This window comes from Danio aesculapii, chromosome 3 (genome assembly GCF_903798145.1).
Source record: "Danio aesculapii chromosome 3, fDanAes4.1, whole genome shotgun sequence".
Lineage (NCBI taxonomy): Eukaryota > Metazoa > Chordata > Actinopteri > Cypriniformes > Danionidae > Danio > Danio aesculapii.
Window position 1 is genome coordinate 45,912,369 of NC_079437.1, and position 24,904 is coordinate 45,937,272.

A 24,904-nucleotide genomic window follows, 5' to 3' on the forward strand; every position below is an offset into this window, starting at 1 on the left:
TACACTAGTTAGAATATGACAACAACAGACAAACACACACACACTTTACCTGTTGAGCAACACATGACTTGGCTGCATCTGCCGCTCTCATAATACTTTTTGCAAACTCTTGCTCTGTAAACAAACAAAACGATTGCTGTAAACATATAAAACACAGGATCACTGATAAGTCTGAGAAGTCACAAACTGAATACATGTAGCCAAACACTAAATGGAAAAAAATTCACCATTGACCAATAGTTATAAAATAATTTACATCTGTGTTGGTGGACTGAAATCAGAGTGCTGCGAAATATCAATACTAGAATGATCAAACATGAGGTGACATAACTGTATCGGGCCAGAAGCCATTAGCATCACTGCTGAATGGAAAATAGATACTCACTATTAGTGATTCCAGGAAAACTGCACAGATTATGTATTACAGTGGTCACGTACTGCATGCTCTCTCTGTACGTTCATTAATATTGATGCTTGCTCTTGGCTCGGTTTCAAAGTCAATTTTCTCTTATTGCTCTTGTCATGCATTATACTTCAGTTTATAGCAAAACTATATATATTTCAGCATTGTTTATACAGGTTATAATGCATATAATGCAGCCATTTGCTGTATCTTGTGAGAAATGAGGGCACTTAACTGTATTGAGAGTACACTTGTGGCATGCTTTAAATCATGAAAGCATATATAGTGATTTTAGAAAACTGTACGTGCAGATAATATAACATTAATTGTATTTATTATTTCTATTAAGTTAAGTTATATAAAATATAGTTGTACTTTCATGATTTTTTCTTATCATAAAAACACTTAAAAGTGCACTTTATAATAACATCCAATTAAAAGTATCGGTCACACTTTATTTTAATGGTCTGTTTGTTGAATTTCGGTACATTGCATCTACAATGCCAACTAATTCTCATTAGATTATAAGTAGAATATTATAGCGTAAGTTGACATGTACTTGCAAAGTTTCTTATAGTCAGTTAAATGTCTGTTAAAGGAGCATATCAACAGATATTAAGCAGACAGTCTACTTATACTCAAATGGACCATCAAAATAAAGTGTTAATAACGTATTAATGTAAACTATATTTTAAATAAACAGTTTTAATGATCTTTTTATGTGTTATAAACAGAAATATGATCTGCTGACTAACATGTGAAATACTTGAATTTAATTTAAATATAATTAGCTTAATTCAATATTACATTATCCAAACTCTCAGAAATAAAGGTACGTGAGCTGTCACTGGGGTGGTACCTTTTCAAAAGGTACAAATTTGTACCTAAAAGGTCCATAATAATACCTCAAGGGTACATATTTTACCTAAAAAGTACAAAAGTGTTCTTCTTAAAATTTTTAGGTACTAATATATACATTTGAGGTACCAAATTAGACCCTTTAAGGGTACAAATGTGTAGCTTTTCAAAAGGTACCACTCCAGTGACAGCTCACATACCTTTTCTGAGAGTGTAGCACATTCAGCCAATATGCAAATGTAATAAATGTACGTGTATAAAAACAACCCATATTGTATGTACAAATATTATTTATAAATGTTAGCTATATTTGTAGTCAAAAACTATATACTGACATAAATCAAGCTTATAATAATACTTTACATTAACATACAATATAATATATTTGGATTCTATATACAGTTGAAGTCAGTATTATTAGCCCCCCTGAATTATTAGCCCCTCTGTTTATTTTTTCCCCAATTTCTGTTTAATGCAGAGACACATTTTTTCAACACATTTCTAAACATAATAGTTTTAATAACTCATTTCTAATAACTGATTTATTTTATCTTTGCCATGATGACAGTAAATAATATTTCACTAGATATTTTTCAAGATATTAGGTTAACTAGGCGGGTTAGGGTAATTAGACAAGTTATTGTATAATGATGGTTTGTTCCATAGACAATTTAAAAAATATAGCTTAAAGGGGCTAATAATTTTGACCTTAAAATGGCTTAATTAAAAAAATAAAAACTGCTTTTATTCTAGCTAAAATAAAGCAAATTAGACTTTATCCAGAAGAAAAAATATTATGAGACGTACTGTGAAAATTTCCTTGCTCTGTTAAACATCATTTGGGAAATATTTAAAAAAGACAAAAAAAATGCTAATAATTCTGACTTCAACTTTATACATTATATATTATATTATATTATATTATATTATATTATATTATATTATATTATATTATATTATATTATATTATATTATATACAAGTATATTGTTGTATAAGCACATTATTACCTTAAGGGGATTGTTCACTCAAAAACTAAAACTTCCTCACCATTTCATCACACTCATGAGAGGTTTTAAACTTGAATTTCAATTGACATCCATAGCATAGAAAACAAAACATACTGAGGAAATCAATGGCTGTTTCCCCCTAACATTCCTCAGTATATAGTCCTCTGTGTCCAACAGAAGAAAAGAACTAATTGTCTAGAATCTGGTAGAACTATCCATTTAATAAGTACTCTTTTTTTTTTAATTTAAGTATGTAGAATCTGTCCACCAGATGGCGCTGCTGAGAGTGACGTTATGTTAAAGGTTACTTCATCCTATTACAGGTGTCATTCACAAGTCATATTCTCTCCAAGATCTAAATTTAGACTGTTATGCTGTTTCCAAGAAGAGGACCTTCGACTTACCTTCCAGGCAGAAGCGATCTATAATTACTGCTTAACAAATCCAGCCTAACAAAATGTGTCGGAACATTAAACGCATCTAATTTCTGACAGTAAAAGTGTGTGACTGTTATACATAAATCAGAAGCACTCACCAAGGCTGATTCTCTTGTCCATCCAGGTGAGCAGGTCTTTGGCATAGCGGCACCACATTTTAGCATACTGCAGGGCGAGCTCCACGCCATCCTCGCAGTGGCAGAGGCTCAGGTCGGCATCCTGGGCTGAAAACGAACACATCAGCATCAACAGATCGTGTGTGCGCAAATTGGACCCGCTCAGGGCGGACTGACACTTGTCCTCAACCAGCTTTACTGATCCTGATGGCTGTCAATCACAGCCTTCCCAGTCACTGGGGATGAATAAAACTCTTCAAGCATTGGAAAATGCAACATATTTCCATCATAACACAAAAATAAAAGTGATTAAATAATGCAGATAGGCTCCATTCTTCAAATAAACACCATCTATGACAGTCAAGGAGTCTTTCCAAAACAATATTCCAGATTGATAACTCAAAAATCCATGCTAAAAGTCTGTATAGGAACGTCCTGGTCTCGCTCAGTTGTGTCCATCAGGCTTTGGGACTCAATGGCGAGTGTGTGTGAGGATTTGATGCACCCTCCCTCTGTTTGCTGTCTCCTCCCTGTCCATCAAATGCAAAAAATCTGATCTGATTAGGAATAAACGTGTAGTTTTTCCATCGTTCCTCATTATTATTTGTACTGAAGTGTCTATATCCTGCTGCATTGGCTTGTTTTGTCTAGTTAAAGCATGTGTGGTTGTTTGTGTGGTTTTGGCTCAGCGGGGAGGGGAATTAATCCTGGACGGTGGCAGATTGTGGAGTGATGGTCTGTGTATTAGGGTGGAGTTGACTTCCTGATATGACAGTATAGATTTTTTATCATTACCTTGCACTTTTTTAAATACAATAGCTCCAACAGTTATCAGTTATATGACAATGATTGCTTTTTCTTGCCAATAACAGTGTTAATGTTTTAGATTTTCTTGATTTTCTGTTTACATACACTTAAAAAAAAAATGAAAAAAAAAACTCCTTAATGTTGTCCCAACACAAATCGATTAGGTTAACTTGATTGTTTTTGCAAATTTAAGTGGATTAAACTTGAAACAATTAAGTTGCAAAACTCAAGAATTGTGTTATTCAGCTCATTTTAAATAAGTAGTTTGAACAACCAGCAAACTTTTTTTTTGAGTTTATGTGGTCACACAATTACCATGATATTAAAAATCAATCAATAAATAAATTTTTTTGCAATCATTATTTTTTAACCTTTATTTTACAGGATAGGCCATTAAAAATGCTGGTTTCCACACAATCATCACGAAGAAATTAACTTAACTTCTTATTTTTTTTACAAATTGAAGTGGATTTAACATAAAACAATTAAGTTCAGCTCATTTTAAATAAGTGGTTTGAATGAACAGCAAACATAACTTTTTTGATAGTATAGAAGTGACAGGAAAGCATGAGGAGCAGATAGAGAGGAGAATATCGGTAAAGGATCTCGAGTTGGGAATCGAACCGCGAGCATCTCAGTGTTATATGTTGATGCACTAACCACAAGTTTTTTCACTCAAATGCAAATAAAAATGTCTGTTTCATGATCTACAGTATGATAGAGGGGAAAATAACTTTCTCAGGGGTAGAAGTGTTATTCTCATTGCCATCATCAACATGATGGTACAGAGAAAAAAATGGCCATTTTGTTTTTCTGGTCATTTGAATCATTTTGTTTTCATGACTTGAATGCAATAACTGTGATATGAAAATGTCATTTCCATTACTTTATTTGTAATTTAAATATTTAGATGTTTTTAAAAATCTCACTGCCATGAGTTAAAAGGATTTCATTTTTGTTCGGAAATATTAGAAAAATGTTATTTACCATGATATACAGAGATAATCTCATTCTTATTATCATGATATTTTATATGTTATATCTAATAACAGATATACAGAGACAAGACATCATTTTTATTACTGTGACATGAAAAAAAATATTTTTGTTTTACTCAAATATAATGTTTTAGAAATTCTCAATACTCTGATGAGAAAACAAATTCTCATTCTTCAAATGCAAAATAACAAAAAATAAAAAATAAATAAATCTGATTGTTTTAACATTTCTTTTTTACAAATCACATTCTCATTACTATAGTGTAAAAAAATCTAGTTTTTATAACACAATTTCACTCCCTTCACTGTAAAAAAAAAACTAAGTTGACTCAACTTTAAAATTGAGGCAACAAACTTAAGGACATTTGAGTTTACTCAACTTAAATTGAGTCAAGTGCAGTAATTGACAGTTGAGTCAACTCAAAAATGTCCTGAAGTCTGTTGGCCTAAAACTTTAATATAAGTTAAACTTTTTTTACAGTGCTGTATCTTCCCTGTTCATTAAAAGTTCTAAACAATTTAAATAAAAAAAATATGATTTAATATGATATTGAATATTGTACAAGATGAAAAACTGACGTCACAAAATGTCTCTGCTTACTCAGTCCCTTTGAATGATCTGATCTCACAGTGGGGGTTAAAGAACTAGGCTAAGACGCCATAAGAAAAAATGGTTGATGCTGAATTCTGTCTCGGGCATGTAAGCTGTGAAAGCACTGAGGCCATTTGAGAGAATGAGACTGTGTTCGTGCTAATTCATATAAAAGTTTTCCAAGTGCTGTTTAACAGAGCAAGGAGATTTTTCACAGTATTTCCTAATATATTTTCTTCTGGAGAAAGTCTTATTTATTTTAGTTTGGCTGGAATTAAATGATTTAAAATACAATTATTATTATTTCAGAATTAAAATAATAAAAAAAAATTAAAAACTACTAAAAGTCGATATTTTGTTCATGATTATATATATATATATATATATATATATATATATATATATATATATATATATATATGTATTTATTTATTTATTTAATTTTTTTATTGGCTACAGAAAAGAATCCACTGACTTGCTGAATTTACCAAACTTGCCTATAGTTAGCATAATAACCTACACTTTATGGTATCTGGTCTGGCAAAATAACTACTAAAATAAATATGCTGTCATGGCAAAGACAAAAGAAATTAGTTAATTAGTTAAAAATAATCACGTTTAAAAAATGTGTTGAATAACACTTGAGAAATGTTTGACAGGGAAGCTAAACTTCAAAGGAGGGCTAATAATTTTTTCTTCAACTATCCATGCAAGCATAAAGGAAAAGCACTGCCACCTATTGGCTATTCCAGATAACACAGTCCTACTTTTAAATCAACACCTGCCATCGTGTTTCTTTCAGTCTCTAAAAAATGAGACAGCATATCTGGTTAAAAACATCAGCGCTTAGCACTGGTCTCAGTTGTTGAGTAATGAAGGTAAGTACAAGCTAAGGGATCACCTTTAAGGTCAGCATGCGGATGTTTTATTTAAACTTTAAGTGTTAGCGTAATCCCTAATCTCAGCTAGCAAACAGCTAGATACTGTATGCTCACAAGAAGAGCGGCTAGTCTAACCAAAGTAGCACTCAAAGAAAGATTGCATCGATATATATATTCAAAAAAGCATAGCTAATGCTAAATCAAACTATATCTAAATTATTTTTTAACGACTAGTCTTTATTAAATAAATATCTTCCTTTTGTACATGAATTTCATATAAAGATTACAGTTCAAATGCTAACATTCTTAAACATTCGCTCTTCTTCCTCTCTCTATAGTTCTCGTAGAGATGGATCAGCGGAAAAAAACAAGAGAGCAGCTGTCTGCCGGTTTAATCTGCTCTCTAACCCCCGTCCGGTGCTAATCTTGTTAGCGAGGGGCAATTAGTCCATGTGGCTAATTACACGTAAACAGCGCTGGTTGAAGAAGAGAGATTTAGTAGCTTGACATGATGCCTCCGAGTCTGATCAGTCACTCTTGCTTTGCTCTTTTCAGATATCATGCTATGTCATGTTATGTCATTAGATTGTGTACATAAGCCTATTGGTGCATTAGAAATGGCATATTGCCTGGAATAAAAGATGTAAAAAAAACAGTCCGTGCATCCAAAAATCGCACTATTCCGATATAGCAGTGTGTTTGAATTCATAGTATTATTTATATAAAAGACAGTAGTACTCGGATGACCTACAACTTCAGGTGAGATCCTGAAAGGTGCATCCAATAGACACTTTATTATCCCATGAAGTCACAATAGAGAATTTATGAATGGGAGTAAAGCGGGACGTGGGACTGACTTGGGGAGGTTGTGTGATACTGACAAAATGGTGGATGCAACATGCCCGAATTTCATTCAAACTCCTCACATTCATACTATATAGAAGATACATTTTGTGAAATAAATTCAAATTCAAACATAGTACCAAGTTGAGTATCAAACACTATAGAATACACAAGACAGGGGAAATCTGTAACGGTCAATATGTAACAGTCAATGAAGCCCCACCTGCTAGTACAGGGACCAGATTTAAAATGTAAACAGTGCAAAGCTTGTTAGATTCAAATAATGTAGTGGCAAAACATTGTGAAACATCAATATCTGTGCACTGTCCATTAATATAAAAAGTTTATCAGATGTATAGGTATTATGAAGCAATATAAATAATGTATAGTTTTATACATTATATTAATCTTTTAAAACATAGCTCAAATTAGCAAATAAAACACGAGGCAGGCCTACTGGGCAAAAAGGGGATCAGACCCTTTTAGAAGCTGTCATTCATTCATCCTCACCATACTCAAGGTCTTTTTATTGTCTCTTGTTTATCCCTCATAGCCTCCATGTGAGATAAAAGAACAGCATCTTAACTTTGCCTTTCATGAAATGGAGTTGCCGTTTAATATATAGTAAATCAGAGTTATTCAAAGTAGCGTCACTGTGCAAAAAATTGTTATGAATGCATGCTACACTTCTGTCTGTATAGTGTGTTTTCTTTTTCTTATAATGCACAGAGTTTTGACGTAAGGGACGTTTTCGTTTGCCATTCACTGACAGTCGGACAGGCTCATCCAATTGATCAGACTCCATCTTTTAAAATCTAAATCTGAAGCGGAATAAACCAGTCTCCTCATAAAAGCCAGCTTATCAGCGTGCCATTACATTGGAAACATATGATTTGATTCACGCCTTCTGATTGGTTCTCGGGACATAGTGGCTTTTGCTGTCAAAGGCATAGAGGCTTTTGCAAACAAATTGTTATTTCTAAATGCACTGACTCTGGGACTAAGATGATTCAAAGCAAAAATATTTGTTGAAAATGTACTACTCACTTAAAGCATTCGCTTAATGTCATTATCTCATTTTTGGCAGAAGTGGCGTTTAGCGGCTTTTGCATCTGAACTCTTCAAATATATCGAAATAAAGCTTGAAATCTGTACTTTTAAATGAACCAACTACACTGGAAAACAAAAGCTTTTTTAGTTTTGTAATCTGCATGTGAGGCACAGTCCGTGCTGTTAAACGCACATCACATGACAGCAGCAACTCCAACGCCCACAAACTTGTAAACTGAGTCGCTGTCATTTCTGGAAGAGATTCACCATCAAGACCAAGTTGTGAATTACTTCAGAAAAGCAGCGATGATCATTATCCAGAGGATGATAATGTGTAACACGGCCATAAATGAGGTTGGTGTCGTGATCTCGTTTTTTTCGAGTGAAAAACACTTTCTTTAGCTTGGGCAACCTGAAAAAATGCCAAATTTGTTTGATTCAGATGTTTAGAAATTAAACTTATGAGACAGATGTTGTTTAATTTTATTGATGATTTCAAACGTGCAATGTAATCGTAAGCTTTTGGACAATTTAATGTTTACCAATTCAGACAGAATGCCCAAGCATACCGCCTGAGAGGCGTTTCAAAGACAGCCGCCGAGTGAAATGACTTGCTTTAAAGACTTTGGTAGTATGCAAGTTCAGACACTGCTAGTAAAAAAAACCCTTATATGATTCACAGACACATACACACACACACGAATGAATGTTATGAAAACAATAGTTTGTTGTACAGTTGGTGGTTTACTTCCATTATTTGGTCCGATTGCTTTCATACCAGAAGTGAACCAGACCAGAGTTCGCATGAACCGTACCCCAGACCACCTCTTTCAGGCGGACTCGGGTACAGTTCATGGGTGCGCACTCGAGTTCAGGGGCCGGTTGCACCAGCAGTGCGTAAGTTAAAACGTAGCCTAGTTGAGACCTAAAGGGAAACTAAGTTAGCACCCCCGAACTTAGTTTAAACGTAACACTACGTTCCAGCTAAATATTTACGGCAGCCTCCACCCATGTATAACGGTAGAAAAGATATGACCTTGATATTAGTTTACATTGAGGAGCTTGCGATCATATTGAAGAATCACCTCCCTCCACCCACAGCCTTATTTTCCTCCCAAATCTCGCAATCTCTTGTTTCGGTTTGTGAAAAGAGTTTAATTTTCTATCAAGGAGTGATTTTTGTTAATTGTAATTAAAACGAGAATTTCTTCATGACTGAGTTTTCCTTCCTGCTGTTTTCTCTATCATATGTAGGATATATATAAAAAAAACAAGTAGGTTTTAATTACTTCATATGTATTTCGCATGCATTCACGACTCGCGATGCAGGTGTTAATAGTGACTGACTATAATTTAATTTATTATAAAAACATAATTTGTTATTTAATTTTCATAGGACAGTTATATACAGATGCATTAGATGCAGAATTTTAAAGCAGTTTAACAATTTAAATGCTTCTTATTGGATATTACGTCATTCAATGCAACTACGCATGACTTTAGGGAGACCATACGACCTACTAACTACGGTTTGCCCTAAGAACATGTGGTGCAATCGAACTGAGAACAAATTTAGTTACAAACTAGCTAGTAGTTACTAAACTCCTAGTGTGGACTTTACGTTCCAGTTTAAGAAAGAACTTATGAACAGCTGGTGCAACCCTTCTCAGAAGACACAGTCACACTAGCCTAACGTACTGTACTCTGACGTCAAATAAACGGTGCGGACCAAAAGTGCTAGTGTGCAAGCACCCTCATACACTACGGCCAATGTATCCAAGTGATCTTTACAGCATGTTTTTGCATCCAGAGACTTCACTATACTCAACAGGCCTTCACAGTCTCCAGATGTCAGTGAAGCACTTTTGGCATGTGCTGGAACAGTAGACCTACATTATGTATGTGCAGCTGACAGATCAGCAGATCAACTTCATAATGGAATTGTTTTAATATTTGCCAACGTTCCCATCTCCTTGTTGAATTCGGGCAATTCCATGACACAAATCTAATTCTAGTGAACGTGTACCTTGACTATTGGTCGGGGAGTCTTTGATTGCCTTAGTGCTCAATATGAAACTGACAGGATGAATGAAAATAAATTGAAATCGACATTCAGAGCCTATAATCAAAGTTTTCTAGGTCAATTTTTTCAATTACTTGAAAAGTAAAATGCTGTGCTCTGTTAAATGCAGAGGCTGACTATACTTATGCGTCCACTTTGCAGCCACATCTGTCTCTGGTCAAGCACAGGAAGCTGCACTAGAGATGCCTTGAGAGGGCATATTATTTACAGGATAGTACAGTCGAGATTTTGATTTTACGCCAAATCACCCAGCCCTAATGATATCAGTTCTAATATTTGATATTTCACTTTAATATACAAGTATATACGAATCTCATTAGGACTTCAAAATTGAGTGCATGTTTACTCATTCACATCGAGTAATAAACAAATATCTTAAAAAGAATTACCGATTGTAAGAGTGCCTTCGTCTTTTTCCTCCTCTTCACGGCATATCTTCACTTCATCATCCACATCTTCACCCTGGAAAATATGCAGCTTTTAATATTCACAGTAACACATGGAGATTTCTTGCCTGAGACACACAAAGCTACTAAGAAATGGGTGAAAAAGAGAAGTAATTCATCAATCATGTCTCACTGTAATATCGTCCAGATCAGCGTTCAGCGTGGTGTCTGCTGAGGTGTCTGGTAAAGACAGCGAGTCTCCTTCTTGCAGGAGCTCATCCACAGTCCTGAGGAATTTAATAAACAGACACAAAGATATTAAAAAAAGAATTGTGTTAGTTCACATAGAGACAAAATAGAGATGCCTAGAGATTTTTTATATCCTTAAAGAGGCAGTTCACCCAAAAGTGTAATGCTATCTTCACTAACTTACCTTGGTGTTGTTCTTGTACCATAAAAGGAGAAATGTGGAGGTCATGCTAGTGTATTTAATGGTGGATAATAGTGACCAGTTTTAAACTTTAAAAAAAAGATGCAAATATGACACTGAATGGCCCCATGCAACTCATGTTTAGGCATGGGCCGGTATAAGTTGCTGATGATATGATAACCTTGGATAAAAATATCATGGTTTCACGGTATCACAGTATTGTGATTACTGCGCTAATATAAGTTCTTTTTAAATGTCTGGGTAAAACAACAACTTCTTCCCCTTTGAACACAATATATTACATTTTAAGAAACATTATCATATTTTCTAACAGTAAACATGTCAGGCTAAATAACTGAAATAAATCCTTGACTTCTGCTATCTTCATTAGTTTCAAAAACACATATCTTCCCAACACACACAAAAAAGTCTTATAAGATAAACCATATACCTTAGGAACAATATAACAGAAAATTGTAGCAGTTTTAAAACCTTGACTTTTCCAAACAGAGCTAAACCTTGAAACCCATTATCGTCTCATGCCTACTCATGTTGTAGTAGTGTCAGAGCTATCAGTGGGCGCTAGGTAATAGTAATAACAGAAATCTTATAAGATCCTGGGCACTATCATACACCAAGCGCAATAAGGCACAAGACGTGTTTTGTGCGATTTGTTGCTATTTTCAGACCGGGGCAATCCTAATTTTTACGTTTTGTACCACATTGTTTAAATAGCAAATCCATCTGCTATCACTTTGTGGACTCATGGGTGTGCAGGTCTAAAAAGGAGGTGTGTTAAGGTGCATTGTTGGTGCGTTGCTTTTTTTGATGAACTGAAATAGACTGTGCCATTGACCAACTGGAAGCAGGTTTCAAGTCCAGAGCAAAACGCTTACTCATTGTTTAATACACCCAGGATGTACAGCAATACACAAAAATTTGTACATATGAAAAAAGGATTAAAATGTTACAAAAATTATTATCTTCTACATAAATATAAAAACCACCACCTTCACCTCGGGGGGCTTCTTTCAGTTTATTCATGACAATTTGCAATTATTGTACAATGTTATTATTATTAGCAGTATTATTTATTATATGCATAGTTATATTCGTTTTATTAAAAACAAGTTTAGATTTGTCCACCTGCCAGGTTTTGGAGACATTTGCATCACCTTATGGGTATAAGAATAGGACATGTGTTTGGATTTAACTCAGCTTTTTGTCCACACTTCCTTATTATTGTTCATTTATTCATTTGTTGGAAATTAGAACTGAATTTAGAAATAGTTTTGAAAGAAATCTTTGTGCTTAACAAACAAAATTAAATATGTAGGCTAATGCATGTCTTCAGTGGAGCGTGTACTACACCATCTTGACCATATTATTCCATCCTTAAAATAGTGGATTCGGACACACCCTTTATGCTATAGCGCCATGCGCTTTAGACTTTGCACCTATGATTTATATGCTTGATTAAAGGGGTAGTTTACCCAAAAAATGAAGATTTACTCACTATTTATTCACCTGCAAGGGGTTCCAAACCTTTAAGAGTCCTTTTTTGTTGTTGTTGAACATAAAAGAAGATATTTTGAAGAATGTTAGAAACTGATAGTTATTGCTATTTATAGTAGGAAAAACAAATATTATGGAAGTCAGTGGTTACAGGTTTCCAGCATTTTTTTTTTTAAATTAGCAATTATTTCTGTTGTTACAATATCAGGTAATGTTTTCTTCACAATGGTATGAGAGTCTCGAAATCTTTGAACAAATCTCAACAGAAGCTGCATTTCAGAGTCTCAGTAACGAAACAGAATCTTCTCATTTGTTTATGGCTAATACGGATATGAAGAGTTCAGAAACATAAACCTCTAAATGCCGTGTAAAGTTTTCCTCTAAAATTTGCATTTTTATCAGGTTCCTGTGTGTAAGTTATGGCAAAGAATAAGTTCTTTTTGAGGTCTTTAAAGTGGAATAACTCAACATAAACAAAGGAGGCTAAGAAAAATTTTCATTTTCGATGGAAATTTTCGACGGCATTCAGAGGTTTTTGCATCTGAACTCTTCATATAGAGTTTCAATTTGTCCGTTCATTTGTTTGTTTTCATCTGCTTTTTCCAGGGCCGGGTCACAGGGGCAGCAGTCTTAGGAGAGAACCACAGACTTCCCTCTCCCCACACACTTCCTTCAGCTCCTCCAGGGCGATCCCAAGGCGTTCTTAGGCCAGCCGAGAGACATAGTCCCTCTAGTGCACATGTGTCAAAGCCAGTTCCTGGAGGGCCGCAGCTCTGCACAGTTTAGTTCCAACCCTGATTAAACACACCTGATCAAACTAATTGAGTGCTTTAGGTTAGTTTGATACCTACAGATAGGTGTGTTGATGCAGGGCTGGAACTAAACTCTGCAGGGCTCCAGCCCTCCAGGAATTGACTTTGACACCTCTGCTCTAGTGTGTCCTGGGTCTTCCCTGAGGCCTCCTCCCAGTGGGACATGCCTGGACACCTCCCTAGGCAAGCGTCCAGGAGGCATCCGAAACAGATGCCTGAGCCACCTCAGCTGACTTGTCTCGATGTGGAGGAGTAGTGGCTCTACTCTGAGCTACTCCCGGGTGACAAAGCTCCTCACCTTATCTATTAGGGTGCGCCCTGCCACCCTGCGAAGGAAACTCATTTCGGCCGCTTGTATCCAAGATCTTGCCCTTTCGGTCATGACCCAATGCTCATGACCATAGGTGAGAGTAAGAACGAAGATTGACCGGTAAATCGAGAGCTTTGACTTTCGGCTCAGTTCCTTCTTTACCACAATGGACCGATACATCAAGCGTTTTACTACTGCCGCTGCACCAATCTGCCTGTCAATCTCACGTTCCATTCTTCCCTCACTCATGAGCAAAACCTCAAGATACTTGAACTCCTCCACCTGGGGTAAGGACTTTCCTCCAACCTGGAGATGACAAACCACCTTTTTCCGGTGGAGCACCATGGCCTCAGACTTGGAGATGTTGATTCTCATCCCAGCCGTGTCACACTTGGCAGCAAACCGCCCCAGTGCATACTGAAGGTCTGTGCCAAATGAAGCCAACAAAACAACAACATCTGAAAATAACAGAGATGAAATCCTCTGGTCCGCGAACTGGGCCCCCTCTACCCCAAGGCTGACCATTGCAATTCTTTCCATAAAATTATCAACAGAATTGGTGACAAAGGGCAGGATTGTTTTAATACTTCATAGAAAATAGAAGAAGCCTTTATTTACTATTCAATGTTGCCTATAGGTTGAGTTGCTATCTTTAGACACAACAAATTTATTGAACTAGAACCAACAGTCACAGTCTCGGTACACCGTACACTCAGTTTCATTTTCCCCCCAAACTCTACTACAGTATATCCACAAAACACTTAGCCCAGAATATACAACATGGCACATGGGACACATGGCACAAGCACAAGCACAAATATACTGTATACATTTCTTTTTTGAACCAGGAATATAGATAGATATATATGACCACATTGAATACCCCTTTTGGAACTTATAAAACAATATTGAACCTTTATGGAAGTAAAATTAAGTATCACATATGATACATCAGACTTTTACTTTTATAAATAGTAGTACAATATAAAGGGTAACCTAAAGTTTCCATTTGAGAAAAAGAACCATTTCATTTTGAGGCCTAAATTTAAATCAACAAGCTTAATAAGATGATATAAATATGGGGCCTATAATACACCTAGTGCAAAACGGTGCCAGATGCATATTTTATGTTTTTGTTTCAGATTGGCGCATGTATCTTTTTCAGGTTTTGTAACACGTTATTTAAATAGCTTAATTTCCAAATTCAAAGCTCCTTAATGATTACAGAATCTTTAAACTTGCTAAAAAAATTATGCATTTGCACCACTTTGTGTGCTCATTGTTGAGCTGGTCTGAAAAGGAGGTGTGTTAAGGTGCCGTGATGACGTGCTGCTATTTTGAGTCAACAGAAACAGACCATGACACTCACCATTTAAAAGCTGGTCTAAAGTCAATGGTGCAGGGTTGTTATTTAAAGAGTGCATTAGTTATGCACCAATGTGGGTCTAAAACATTGCATACACATTGCTTAATAGATACAGATGATGTACAGCAACAAACAAATATCTTTACATATGAAAATGAAAGGATTAAAATATAACAACCAGAGGGCTTTGGTGGAATCTGGCTCTGTTGTAGTTGTAGTCAGTTTATTCAGTTTATTCACTCTTTAAGGATCAGTTTATACAATTTACATTTGTTTAATGTTAATATTATTAAAATAGTATAGTATAGTATAGTATAGTATAGTATAGTATAGTATAGTATAGTATAGTATAGCATAGCATAGCATAGCATAGTATAGTACAGTGTTTCCCAACCCTGTTCCTGGAGGCACACCAACAGTACATATTTTGGATGTCTCCCTTTTCTGACCCATTAACTTCAGGTGTTGGAGTCTCTTCTGATGTTATGATAAGTTGATTCAGGTGTGTTTGATAAGGGAGAGGTTGAAAATGTGTACTGTTGGTGTGCCTTCAGGAACAGGGTTGGGAAACACTGGTATAGTATATCAGGTTTTAAAGACTTATGCATCATCAAATTAAGTGTTTTTTCAACACATTTCATTGTTATTGATACTTTATTAGTTTGCTGGAAAGTAAAACTTAGAAATAGTTAAGTTCAGTTTAGTCTAGAAACAAATCTTTGTTGATCAACTATCAATGAAAATGTCATTTATTCATCCTTCACTTGGTGCAAACCTTAGTTTCTTTCTTCTGTTGAACATGAAGGAAGATATATTAAACAACATTAGAAATAAAACAGCCACTGACTTTCATAGTATTTTTAGTTTCTAGTATGAATGTCAATGACTGCTTTTCTACAACATTCTTCATGTTATCTGGTTTTGTGTTCAACAGAAGAAACAAATTCATATATTGAATCCACCTGAGCATGAGTAGATACTGAGAAATGTTTCATTTGTGGGTGAACTGTCCCTCTAAGACTGAATTTTGAGGGTAAGAAGGTTTACATACGAGCATGTTAGGGACAGATCCAAAGCATCAAAATCGCGTAATATCTCACTGTAACGCTTGGTTTCTGAGTGCCGGACAGGAATATCCCCATCTGAAACAGAAGAACATGACAGGTCTTTAAAACAAGCGTCTTTATTCATAGCATATACACTATACAACTGATTTAACAATCTAATTAAAATTAGTTGAGTTTTGTGCAATATTATTAAATATGTACGTGCTTATGCAACATACAAAAATATCAAGCATGCAATACTGTACACTTCTTGCCAAAATGTTTATTTATTGTACTGAAAGTAGCACTGATTAGCCACACCAGGTGCCACTCCTGTCAGCTAAGAACAGGAAACTGAGGCTACAATTCGCACAGGCTCAACAAAATTGGACAATAGAAGGTTGGGGAATAACGTTGCCTGGTCTGATGAGTCTCGATTTCTGCTGCGACATTCGGATGGTACGGTCAGAATTTGGCATCAACAACATGAATGCATGAATCTATCCTGCCTTGTATCAATGGTTCAGGCTGGTGGTGGTAGTGTAATGGTGTGGGGCATATTTTCTTGGCACACTCTGGGCCCATTAGTACCAATTGAGCATCATTTCAACACCACACCTGAGTATTGTTGCTGACCAAGTCCATCCCTTTTTGTCTACAGTGTACCCATCTTCTGATAAAGCGTGAATCATCTCAGACTGGTTCCTTGAACATGACAATGAGTTGACTGTACTCAAATGGCCTCCACAGTCACTAGACTCAATCCAATAGAGCACCTTTGGGATGAGGTGGAATGGGAGATTCTCATCATGGATGTGCAGTTGACCAATCTGCAGCAACTGCATGATGCTATCATGTCAATATGGACCAAAACCTAGAGGAATATTTCCACTAGCTTGTTGAATCTATGCCACGAAGAATTAAGGCAGTTCTGAAGGCAGAAGTGGGCCCAACTTGTTACTAGTAAGGTGTACCTAATAAAATGGTCGGTGAGTATAAATATACTTATGTATCAAAGAAATTTCAAATATATACGTGTGTATTTATATATATATATATATACCCTGTAAAGCAAAAAATCTTGTTCCCTAAATGTTTAGTTAAATCAAAGTAACTTTTAGTCATCTCAACTTACATCAGTCAAACTGACTACAACTATAAAAAGTTAAACTTTGTGTAACTAAAACAAATGTTGTTAAAACTCAATCAACTAAATAATATTAGTTAAAGTAGCATTAAAAAGATTTGCTTTTATGACTTTTTGTCAACATTTTTTACAGCGTATATATTATGTAAATACACACTTTTATTTTGCATGTGATTAATCATGATTAACGTTTTGAAAGAACTAGCTTAAAGTGAAGGAACTTCCAAAAACGGTAACAATAGTACTGTAAGTATAATATAACTGTAACTATAACTGTCAAACTATAACAATAATAGTTAAAACCAGAGCAAAAACAACTAATCACTGAAATGTGCATCTAACATCAAGACAGGAAGTCACACTGCTGAAGTTCACACTAAAGTTTTGTGACAAAGTTATATATTAAAAAAATAAAACAGCAAGAGTGGGTCAGACTCTTGTACATTTGCACAGTCATAATAATAAAGCTATTATCTGAATAACTTGCACATGCATGATTATACTGGATATTTTTAAGCACAGAAATCACTCCATTCGATCAATTTATCTGAAGGTTAGAATTTAAAATGAACTCTTAAATGCGCATCTGTAATGCTGTGGATATGGATGTGAACATGAATGTACCACTCTTGTACTGCACTTACAATGAAAGTGTCACTGTTGCTCTCTTTTTTTTCTGTGTGACAAGCTTCATTTAGGTCAACCACATCCTGTCTAGGTTTTGAAACATGCTCTGCTACAGGGACAATGAGGACTTGTTTTTGATGAAGAGATTAGTTCAACTGCATGGATCAAGACTTTTGTTATCAACTCCATTTTTAAATCAATCAATAAATAAATGAAAATCACCCAGCAGAAAAAAGTCAAAAGTCATCTCAAGAACGGTACTGACAGTGTTGGGTGTAATTAGTTGCAAATTAACTATTTAAATAGCCTTTAAATTTTTCCCTGAAACAAGTTAAGTAAGAGACTGCTTTTCATTTTTATGTAATTTAAAGGTGCATACTGCATGTTTGACAGCCAGTGGTTGAACTAGGTATTGCACTCCCAGTTCAAAACACAAACAAGCACAGGTTGCCAAATTATCGACACCAACAGGAGTGAGCCTGACTATTGAGCCTAAAGGCTGATTTAAGTCATGTTTTAATGGCACGCGATAGAAGGAATATTTTCCATATTAAACTGAGTTTTTGTTCTAACCAACACCTGAAATTAATATTTTAGAAACGGCTTCAATTTCTTGCAGCTAAACAACAGAAAACTGACAATGATTACCTCAGGTACACTTCATGTGCTTTATTCAGTGTTAAATGCTAATAATGTGAGTTTGAATGCCATTTTACATGACATTTATTGCCGTACTACTGAAAGCAGCAGCAGATAGTTCACCTCAGATTCTGAAAATAAACCGTTTGAAATTGAACTTCAGAACTGTGACTCAGTGCAAGCCAACACACATCAGCATACCTATCAACCCTCCCGTTTTTCCTGGGATTCTCCTGAGTTTTACATTTCTATCCCGCTATCATCCCGTAAAGGTATTTTCCTGTATTTCTCGCGCATTTTCAGTCTTTCTCTGAAGGGTGGCAATAAACATTAAAGAGCCGATCCTCCCTATAAGCAACCAATACCGCCAAACCACCTGGGGCTGCCCCTTGCTCTTAAATGTGAGTCTGTTTTGTGCTTTCGTTTTATTCAGGCATGAAAACACTTTTGAAATAAATATAAAAACGGCAGGATTCCCATTCCTTTTCATTACGGGTGCTGTCACCCCTCCTATACAATCCTCAAAACAGTTATATAGCTGTGCGTGACTGTCAGCTGATGCGCTCCTTAGTGATAAACAGACGCTGTTTCCCAAACGGATTCTGTACACGTGATTTGAAGCAGAGCGAAAGTCTGTGTTTTGGGTGTGTAGTGTGTATTTGAACAGACATATATACATAAAATGTATAATAATAATAACATCTAAAGATGTCAATCTTGGTGGGGTTTTTTCAAACACATGCTTTCGAATGCTTTCATTATAACTTTAGATGTGTGCATTTAAGTGACACCTCTGTTATTTAATGTAATCAAACGAAAAAAATCCAAATAAATGAGATTCATTTGTTGCTCTTTAATCAGAATGTGCAAGTTATACTGTGAAGAAAAGATTCATGATTTGATAACTTAATTCTATTTCTTTAAAATGTTAGAGGTTTATTATGTAATAATTAAATTATAAACCTTGCCAATTTGTTGGAGTGCAGTGAGTGCACTATTCTGTGCTTCTGAATGGCTGTATTTAAAGTTTTGTCGTGATGCGTCTGGTGCAAACAGCCAAATTGCTATTCACTGCAAATCTCATCACGTAGCGTGTTGTTACAACACGTGGTTACAATGTAACCTGCTCACCTAATGTTTATGCTCATAATATTTATATTATTTGATAGTTAATAACCTCATGTGGAAATTAAATCTTCATCTCATTTTGGAGTCTGTTACAGTCCACCGAAGAGCCTTCCCGCAGTGGTGAAATATATAGTGGCAACCCGCAGTGCTGAAATATACCTGGCTAAACTGTGATTAGGCAGGTTAAATAACTTAAAGACAGTGTTCCAGCACGTAACACACATTTTCAAAGCAGAATAGCATTGTTTTTCAGATAAACAAGTATGTTCACTTAGCATGATTCTTAAATATCTGCAAGCATATTATGGTATTTTATGCTTTAGAACAGTGTCCAACCACATTCCTGGAGGACCACCAACACTGCCTGTTTTGGATGTCTCCTTTGTCTGTCACACCCATTACAGGTCTTTCTCTGCTGATGATGATCTTAATCAGGTGTGTTTGATTAAGGAGACATGGAAATGTGCAGAGCTGGTGATACTCCAGGAACGTGGATGAGAAACACTGCTTTAGAAGAGTCAAAACCATGCATACAGGACCTTTAATCTAATTACTTATAATGTACTTTATTTAAATACTGTAAATTTATTCAAGTTAAATCAAGTTGAGCTTCATTTTCATTCCGCTACATGTGTGGACATACAGTGGAACGAAATGTTGTGTCTCACAGTCACAATAAACAGTCATGAATATGAACGCAACTAGATGTAAGAGCTATTTTAAACCTATACATAACTAACATGCTGGAGCAGTAATATAACTATACTAACTACAAACTATACATACACTATAAATACAGAACTATACACACAACCTAAGTGCTTTTAAGGTACTTTTACATAAGACAGAACAATATTGTGCAAAGGAGGTATTTAAGGTTGACGAAAACAAGTAGTACAACATGATTTGTGGTACATTCACATGTAAACAGTGTTTTCCTTATTAAGTACTTGTAGGATGATGTTTAAGTAAAGTGTACATTGCATATAGAGAGAAGAATGTTTCTACAGGTGGTTTGTCAAGCCCACTCACCGGTGTGAGGCACACTTCAGAAATGCACAATGTTTTTATTCTGGAGATATGGAGCGATTGTAAGAAACAAATGTTTAACAGTATTATATAAATCAAATGAGAGAAGCAGAGTAATTGTAGGTCTTGTTTTATATAAATATATTTTGCAGAATTATTATATTCAGAGCAGCAGATTTGTTGTGTATGTGGATACATGGGTTGGACAATGAAATTGAAATAACTGGTTTTAGGCCGCAATAATTAGTATGGTGCAGGACCTTTTTTCGCGGCCAATACAGAATCAGTTTATCTTTTGAATGAAAGATACAAGTCCTGCACAGTGGTCAGAGGGATTTTGAGGCATTCTTCTTGCAGAATAGTGGCCAGGTCACTACGTGATACTGGTGGAGGAAAAGCTTTTCTGGCTTCCTCCTCCAAAACACCCCAAAGTGGTTCAATAATATTTAGATCTAGTGACTGTACAGGCCATGGGAGAAGTTCAACTTCACTTTCATGTTCATCAAACCACTCTGTCTTGCTGTGTGTATTGGTGCGTTATCATCCTGATACATGGCACAGCCTTCAGGATACAACGTTTGACTCACTGGGTGCACATGTTCCTCCAGAATGGTTCGGTAGTCCTTGGCAGTGACGTGCACATCTAGCAAGTATTGGGCCAAGGGAATGCCATGATATTGTAAAAGCGCTAAACAAATAAAGGTGAATTGAATTGATATTGCAGCCCAAACCATCACTGATCCACCATCATGTTTTACTCTGTGTATGCAACAGTCTGGGTGGTGCACTTCTTTGCGGCTTCTCCACACTGTAACTCTCCCGGATATGGGAATGACAGTAAAGCTGGATTCATCAGAGAACAATTCAGGATCCACATTGTCCACACCCCAAGTTTTAGACAGATTCCTCTTGCATTCACAGTTACTCCTGTTGGATGTGGTTTGTCCTTCTTGGTGGTTTGCTGACATTATCCTGGATAATGTGGCTCTTGATACATGACAAAGACTTGCTGTCTTGGTCACAGATGCGCCAGTGAGATGCATGCCAACAATTTGTCCTCTTTTGAACTCTGATATGTAACAATGTTGTGTGCATAGCAATGTTTTAAGCAAAACTGTGCTATTACTCTGCTAATTAAAACTTCACACTCTGCTCTTACTGGTGAAACGTGCAATCAATGAAGCTTGGCCACCAGGCTGGTTAAATTTAGCCATGAAACCTCTAAATTGAGGGCCAGTGTTTCTGTTTCATTGTCCAACCCCTGTATATATATATATCCCCACATGCTTCAGAAATCACAAAATGAGTAAAAAATTATGTCAATGTAGTATGTATGAAATAGGATATCATTATTTTTAAATGTTTAAGGTTTTGATATACCGTTGAAGTCAGAATTATTAGCCCCCCTTTGAATTTTCTTTTCTTTTTTAAACATTTCCCAAATAATGTTTAACAGAGCAAAGAAAGTTTCACAGTATGTCTAATAATGTTCTTTTGGAGAAAGTCTTATTTGTTTTATTTTGGCTAGAATAAAAGCAGTTTTTAATTTTTTTAAAACCATTTTAAGGTCAAAATTATTAGCCCCTTTAAGCAATTTTTTTTCGATAGTCTACAAAAACCATTGTTATACAATAACTTGCCTATTTACCCTAACCTGCCTAGTTAACCTAATTAACCTAGTTAAGCCTTTAAATGTCACTTTAAGCTGAATAGAAGTGTCTTGAAAAATATCTAGTCAAATATTATTTACGGTCATCATGGAAAAGATAAAATAAATCAGTTATTAGAAATGAGTTATTAAAACTATTATGTTTAGTAATGTGTTGAAAAAAATCTTCTCTCTGTTAAACAGAAATTGGGGAAAAAAGTAAACAGGGGGGCTAATAATTCAGGGGGGCTAACAATACTGACTTCAACTGTATATATGTTTTTACTTTTCTTAAGAATTAACAAATCTAAAAGGCCCTGATTGACTGATTGAATTAAAATGGTTTAATGTCTATTGTTTATGCGTTGGGATTTATGGGGGTTTTAAGTAATATCAAGTCAAGTAATTAAATTACTTATAGAGTAATAATATAACTTTCAGGCCAAGTAATTAGAAACTATTTTCAATACAATTGTAATGATTCAATCAATAATTTGTAGTTACTTTTATGAACTAACTTACCCAACACTAGTAACATCGGTTATGCTGTCATTATGCAGCGAGTTGTCGGGCTAAATGTTTTCATTCTTATTTGGACACTTAATTGCAAAAGGATTGTGTTAAATGTCATGTGATACCTGGTTGAAACAAGAAGCAGTGCTTCCATCACAAAATTATTTGAAACCATGCGCATGTGACTTCCTCTCACTGAGGTCTAGTTGAGGTTGTTTATTTCCACATCCTGAATTTTAGTTATTTAATTAATGTATTTCTCAGAGAGCATCTGAATTTAAAAATGTAGTCAAAGTAAAGTCAATTCCTAGCTGAAAGAGAAAGTTTTAGGCACTTTTGTTAATGTCCTAGAAAAGTGTTATCACAAAGGTTAACAAAGTAATTTTTTTTCCCAAATTTTCAAAGATTCAGAACATTTAATGCAACAATTTAACGTTCATTTATATACAGTGCATCCGGAAAGTGTTCATAGCGCTTCACTTTTTCCACATTTTTTTAGGTCACAGCCTTATTCCAAATTGGATTAAATTCATTTATTTCCTCAAAATTCTACACACAATACCACATAATGACATTGTGAAAAAAAGATTTTTTTAATTTGTTGCAAATTTATTAAAAAATAAAAAACCTGAAAAATCACACGTACATACAGTAAGCATTGACAGCCTTCGCTCAATACTTTGTTGATGCACCTTTGGCAGCAAGTACAGTCTCAAGTCTTTTTGAATATGATGCCACAAGCTTGGCACACCTGTCTTTTAGAATTTTTGCCCATTCCTCTTTGCAGTACCTCTAAAGCTCTATCAGGTTGAATGGGAAGTGACAATGTACAGCCATTTTCAGATCTCTCCAGAGATGTTCAATAGGATTTAGGTCGGGGCTCTGGCTGGGCCACTAAAGGACATACACAGAGTTGTTGTGAAGCCACTCCATCGATATTTTGCCGGTGTGCTTTGGGTCATTGTCCAGTCTGAGGTCAAGAGCACTCTTAAGTAGGTTTTCATTCAGGATGTCTCTGTACATTGCTGCATTCATCTTTCCCTATATCCTGACTAGTCTTCCACCACCATGCTTTACTGTAGGGATGGTATTAGCCTGGTGATGAGCGGTACCTGGTTTTCTCCAAACGTAATGCCTGGCATTCACTCCAAAGAGTTCAATTTTAGTCTAATCAGACCAGAGAATTTTATTTCTTATGGTCTGAGAGCCCTTCAGATGTTTTTTGGCAAATTCCAGAAGAGGAGTGGCTTCCGTCTGGCCACTCTACCATACGGGCCTGATTAGTTTATTGCTGCACAGATGGTTGTCCTTCTGTAAGGTTCCTCTCTCTCCACAGAAGAACGCTGGGGCTCAGACAGAGTGAACATCGGGTTACTGATCACCTCCTTGACTTAGACTCTTCTCCCCAGATCACTTAGCTTAGATGGCCTGCCAGCTCTAGGAAGAGTCCTGCTGGTTTCAAACATCTTCCACTTACGGATGATGGAGGCCACTGTGCTCATTGGAACTTTCAGAGCAGCAGAAAATTTTCTGTAACCTTCCCCATCCTTGTGTCTCGAGACAATCCCGTCTCGGAGGTCTACAGACAATTCCTTTGACTTTATGCTTGGTTTGTGCTTTGACATGCACTGTCAACCCTAGGACCTTACTGTATATAGACAGGTGTACAGTATGCCGTTCGAATCATGTCCAATCAACTGAATTTACCACAGGTGAACTCCAATTAAGCTGCTGAAACATCTCAAGAATGATCAGTGGAAACAGAATGTACCTGAGCTCAATTTAGAGCTTCACGGCAAAGGCTGTGAATACTTATGTACATCTGATTTTTCAGGTTTAATATTTTTAAAAAATTGCAACAATTTAAAAAAAAAAATTTTCACATTGTCATTATAGGGTATTGTGTGTAGAATTTTGAGGAATTAATTTAATCCATTTTGGAATAAGACTGTAACATTAAAAAAAATTTGGAAAAAGTGCTATGAATACTTTCCGGATGCACTGTATACACAGTGCTGAGCATATATAAGTACACCCCTCACAAATCTATCTTTAAATTCATATTTTTAATAGGAAGCTATACAAAATAATAAATTTGTGCATATACATTAGACTAGTCAGTACTAAAGCCAAACCTGGAGCTAATCTAACAAAATAACTGACAATAACGGTCCAAAAACGAATACACCCAAATTTATATGCTATAGAAAAATATGAAATACAAATAAAAA

At 35.6% G+C, this 24,904-nt stretch overlaps 1 protein-coding gene across 1 annotated transcript in view; it reads right to left on the reverse strand.

Moving 5' to 3' along the window:
* The window catches only part of gmip (GEM interacting protein), a 63,086-nt gene that overhangs the window by 36,634 nt on the left and 1,548 nt on the right, over positions 1-24,904 (reverse strand). The window contains exons 2-6 of the mRNA XM_056454114.1: positions 15,948-16,038; positions 10,657-10,750; positions 10,467-10,539; positions 2,806-2,931; positions 50-114 (exon numbers count right to left, since the gene is read on the reverse strand). Of these exons, the coding sequence (XP_056310089.1) occupies positions 50-114; positions 2,806-2,931; positions 10,467-10,539; positions 10,657-10,750; positions 15,948-16,038 (449 nt within the window). The remainder of the gene's footprint in view (positions 1-49; positions 115-2,805; positions 2,932-10,466; positions 10,540-10,656; positions 10,751-15,947; positions 16,039-24,904) is intronic.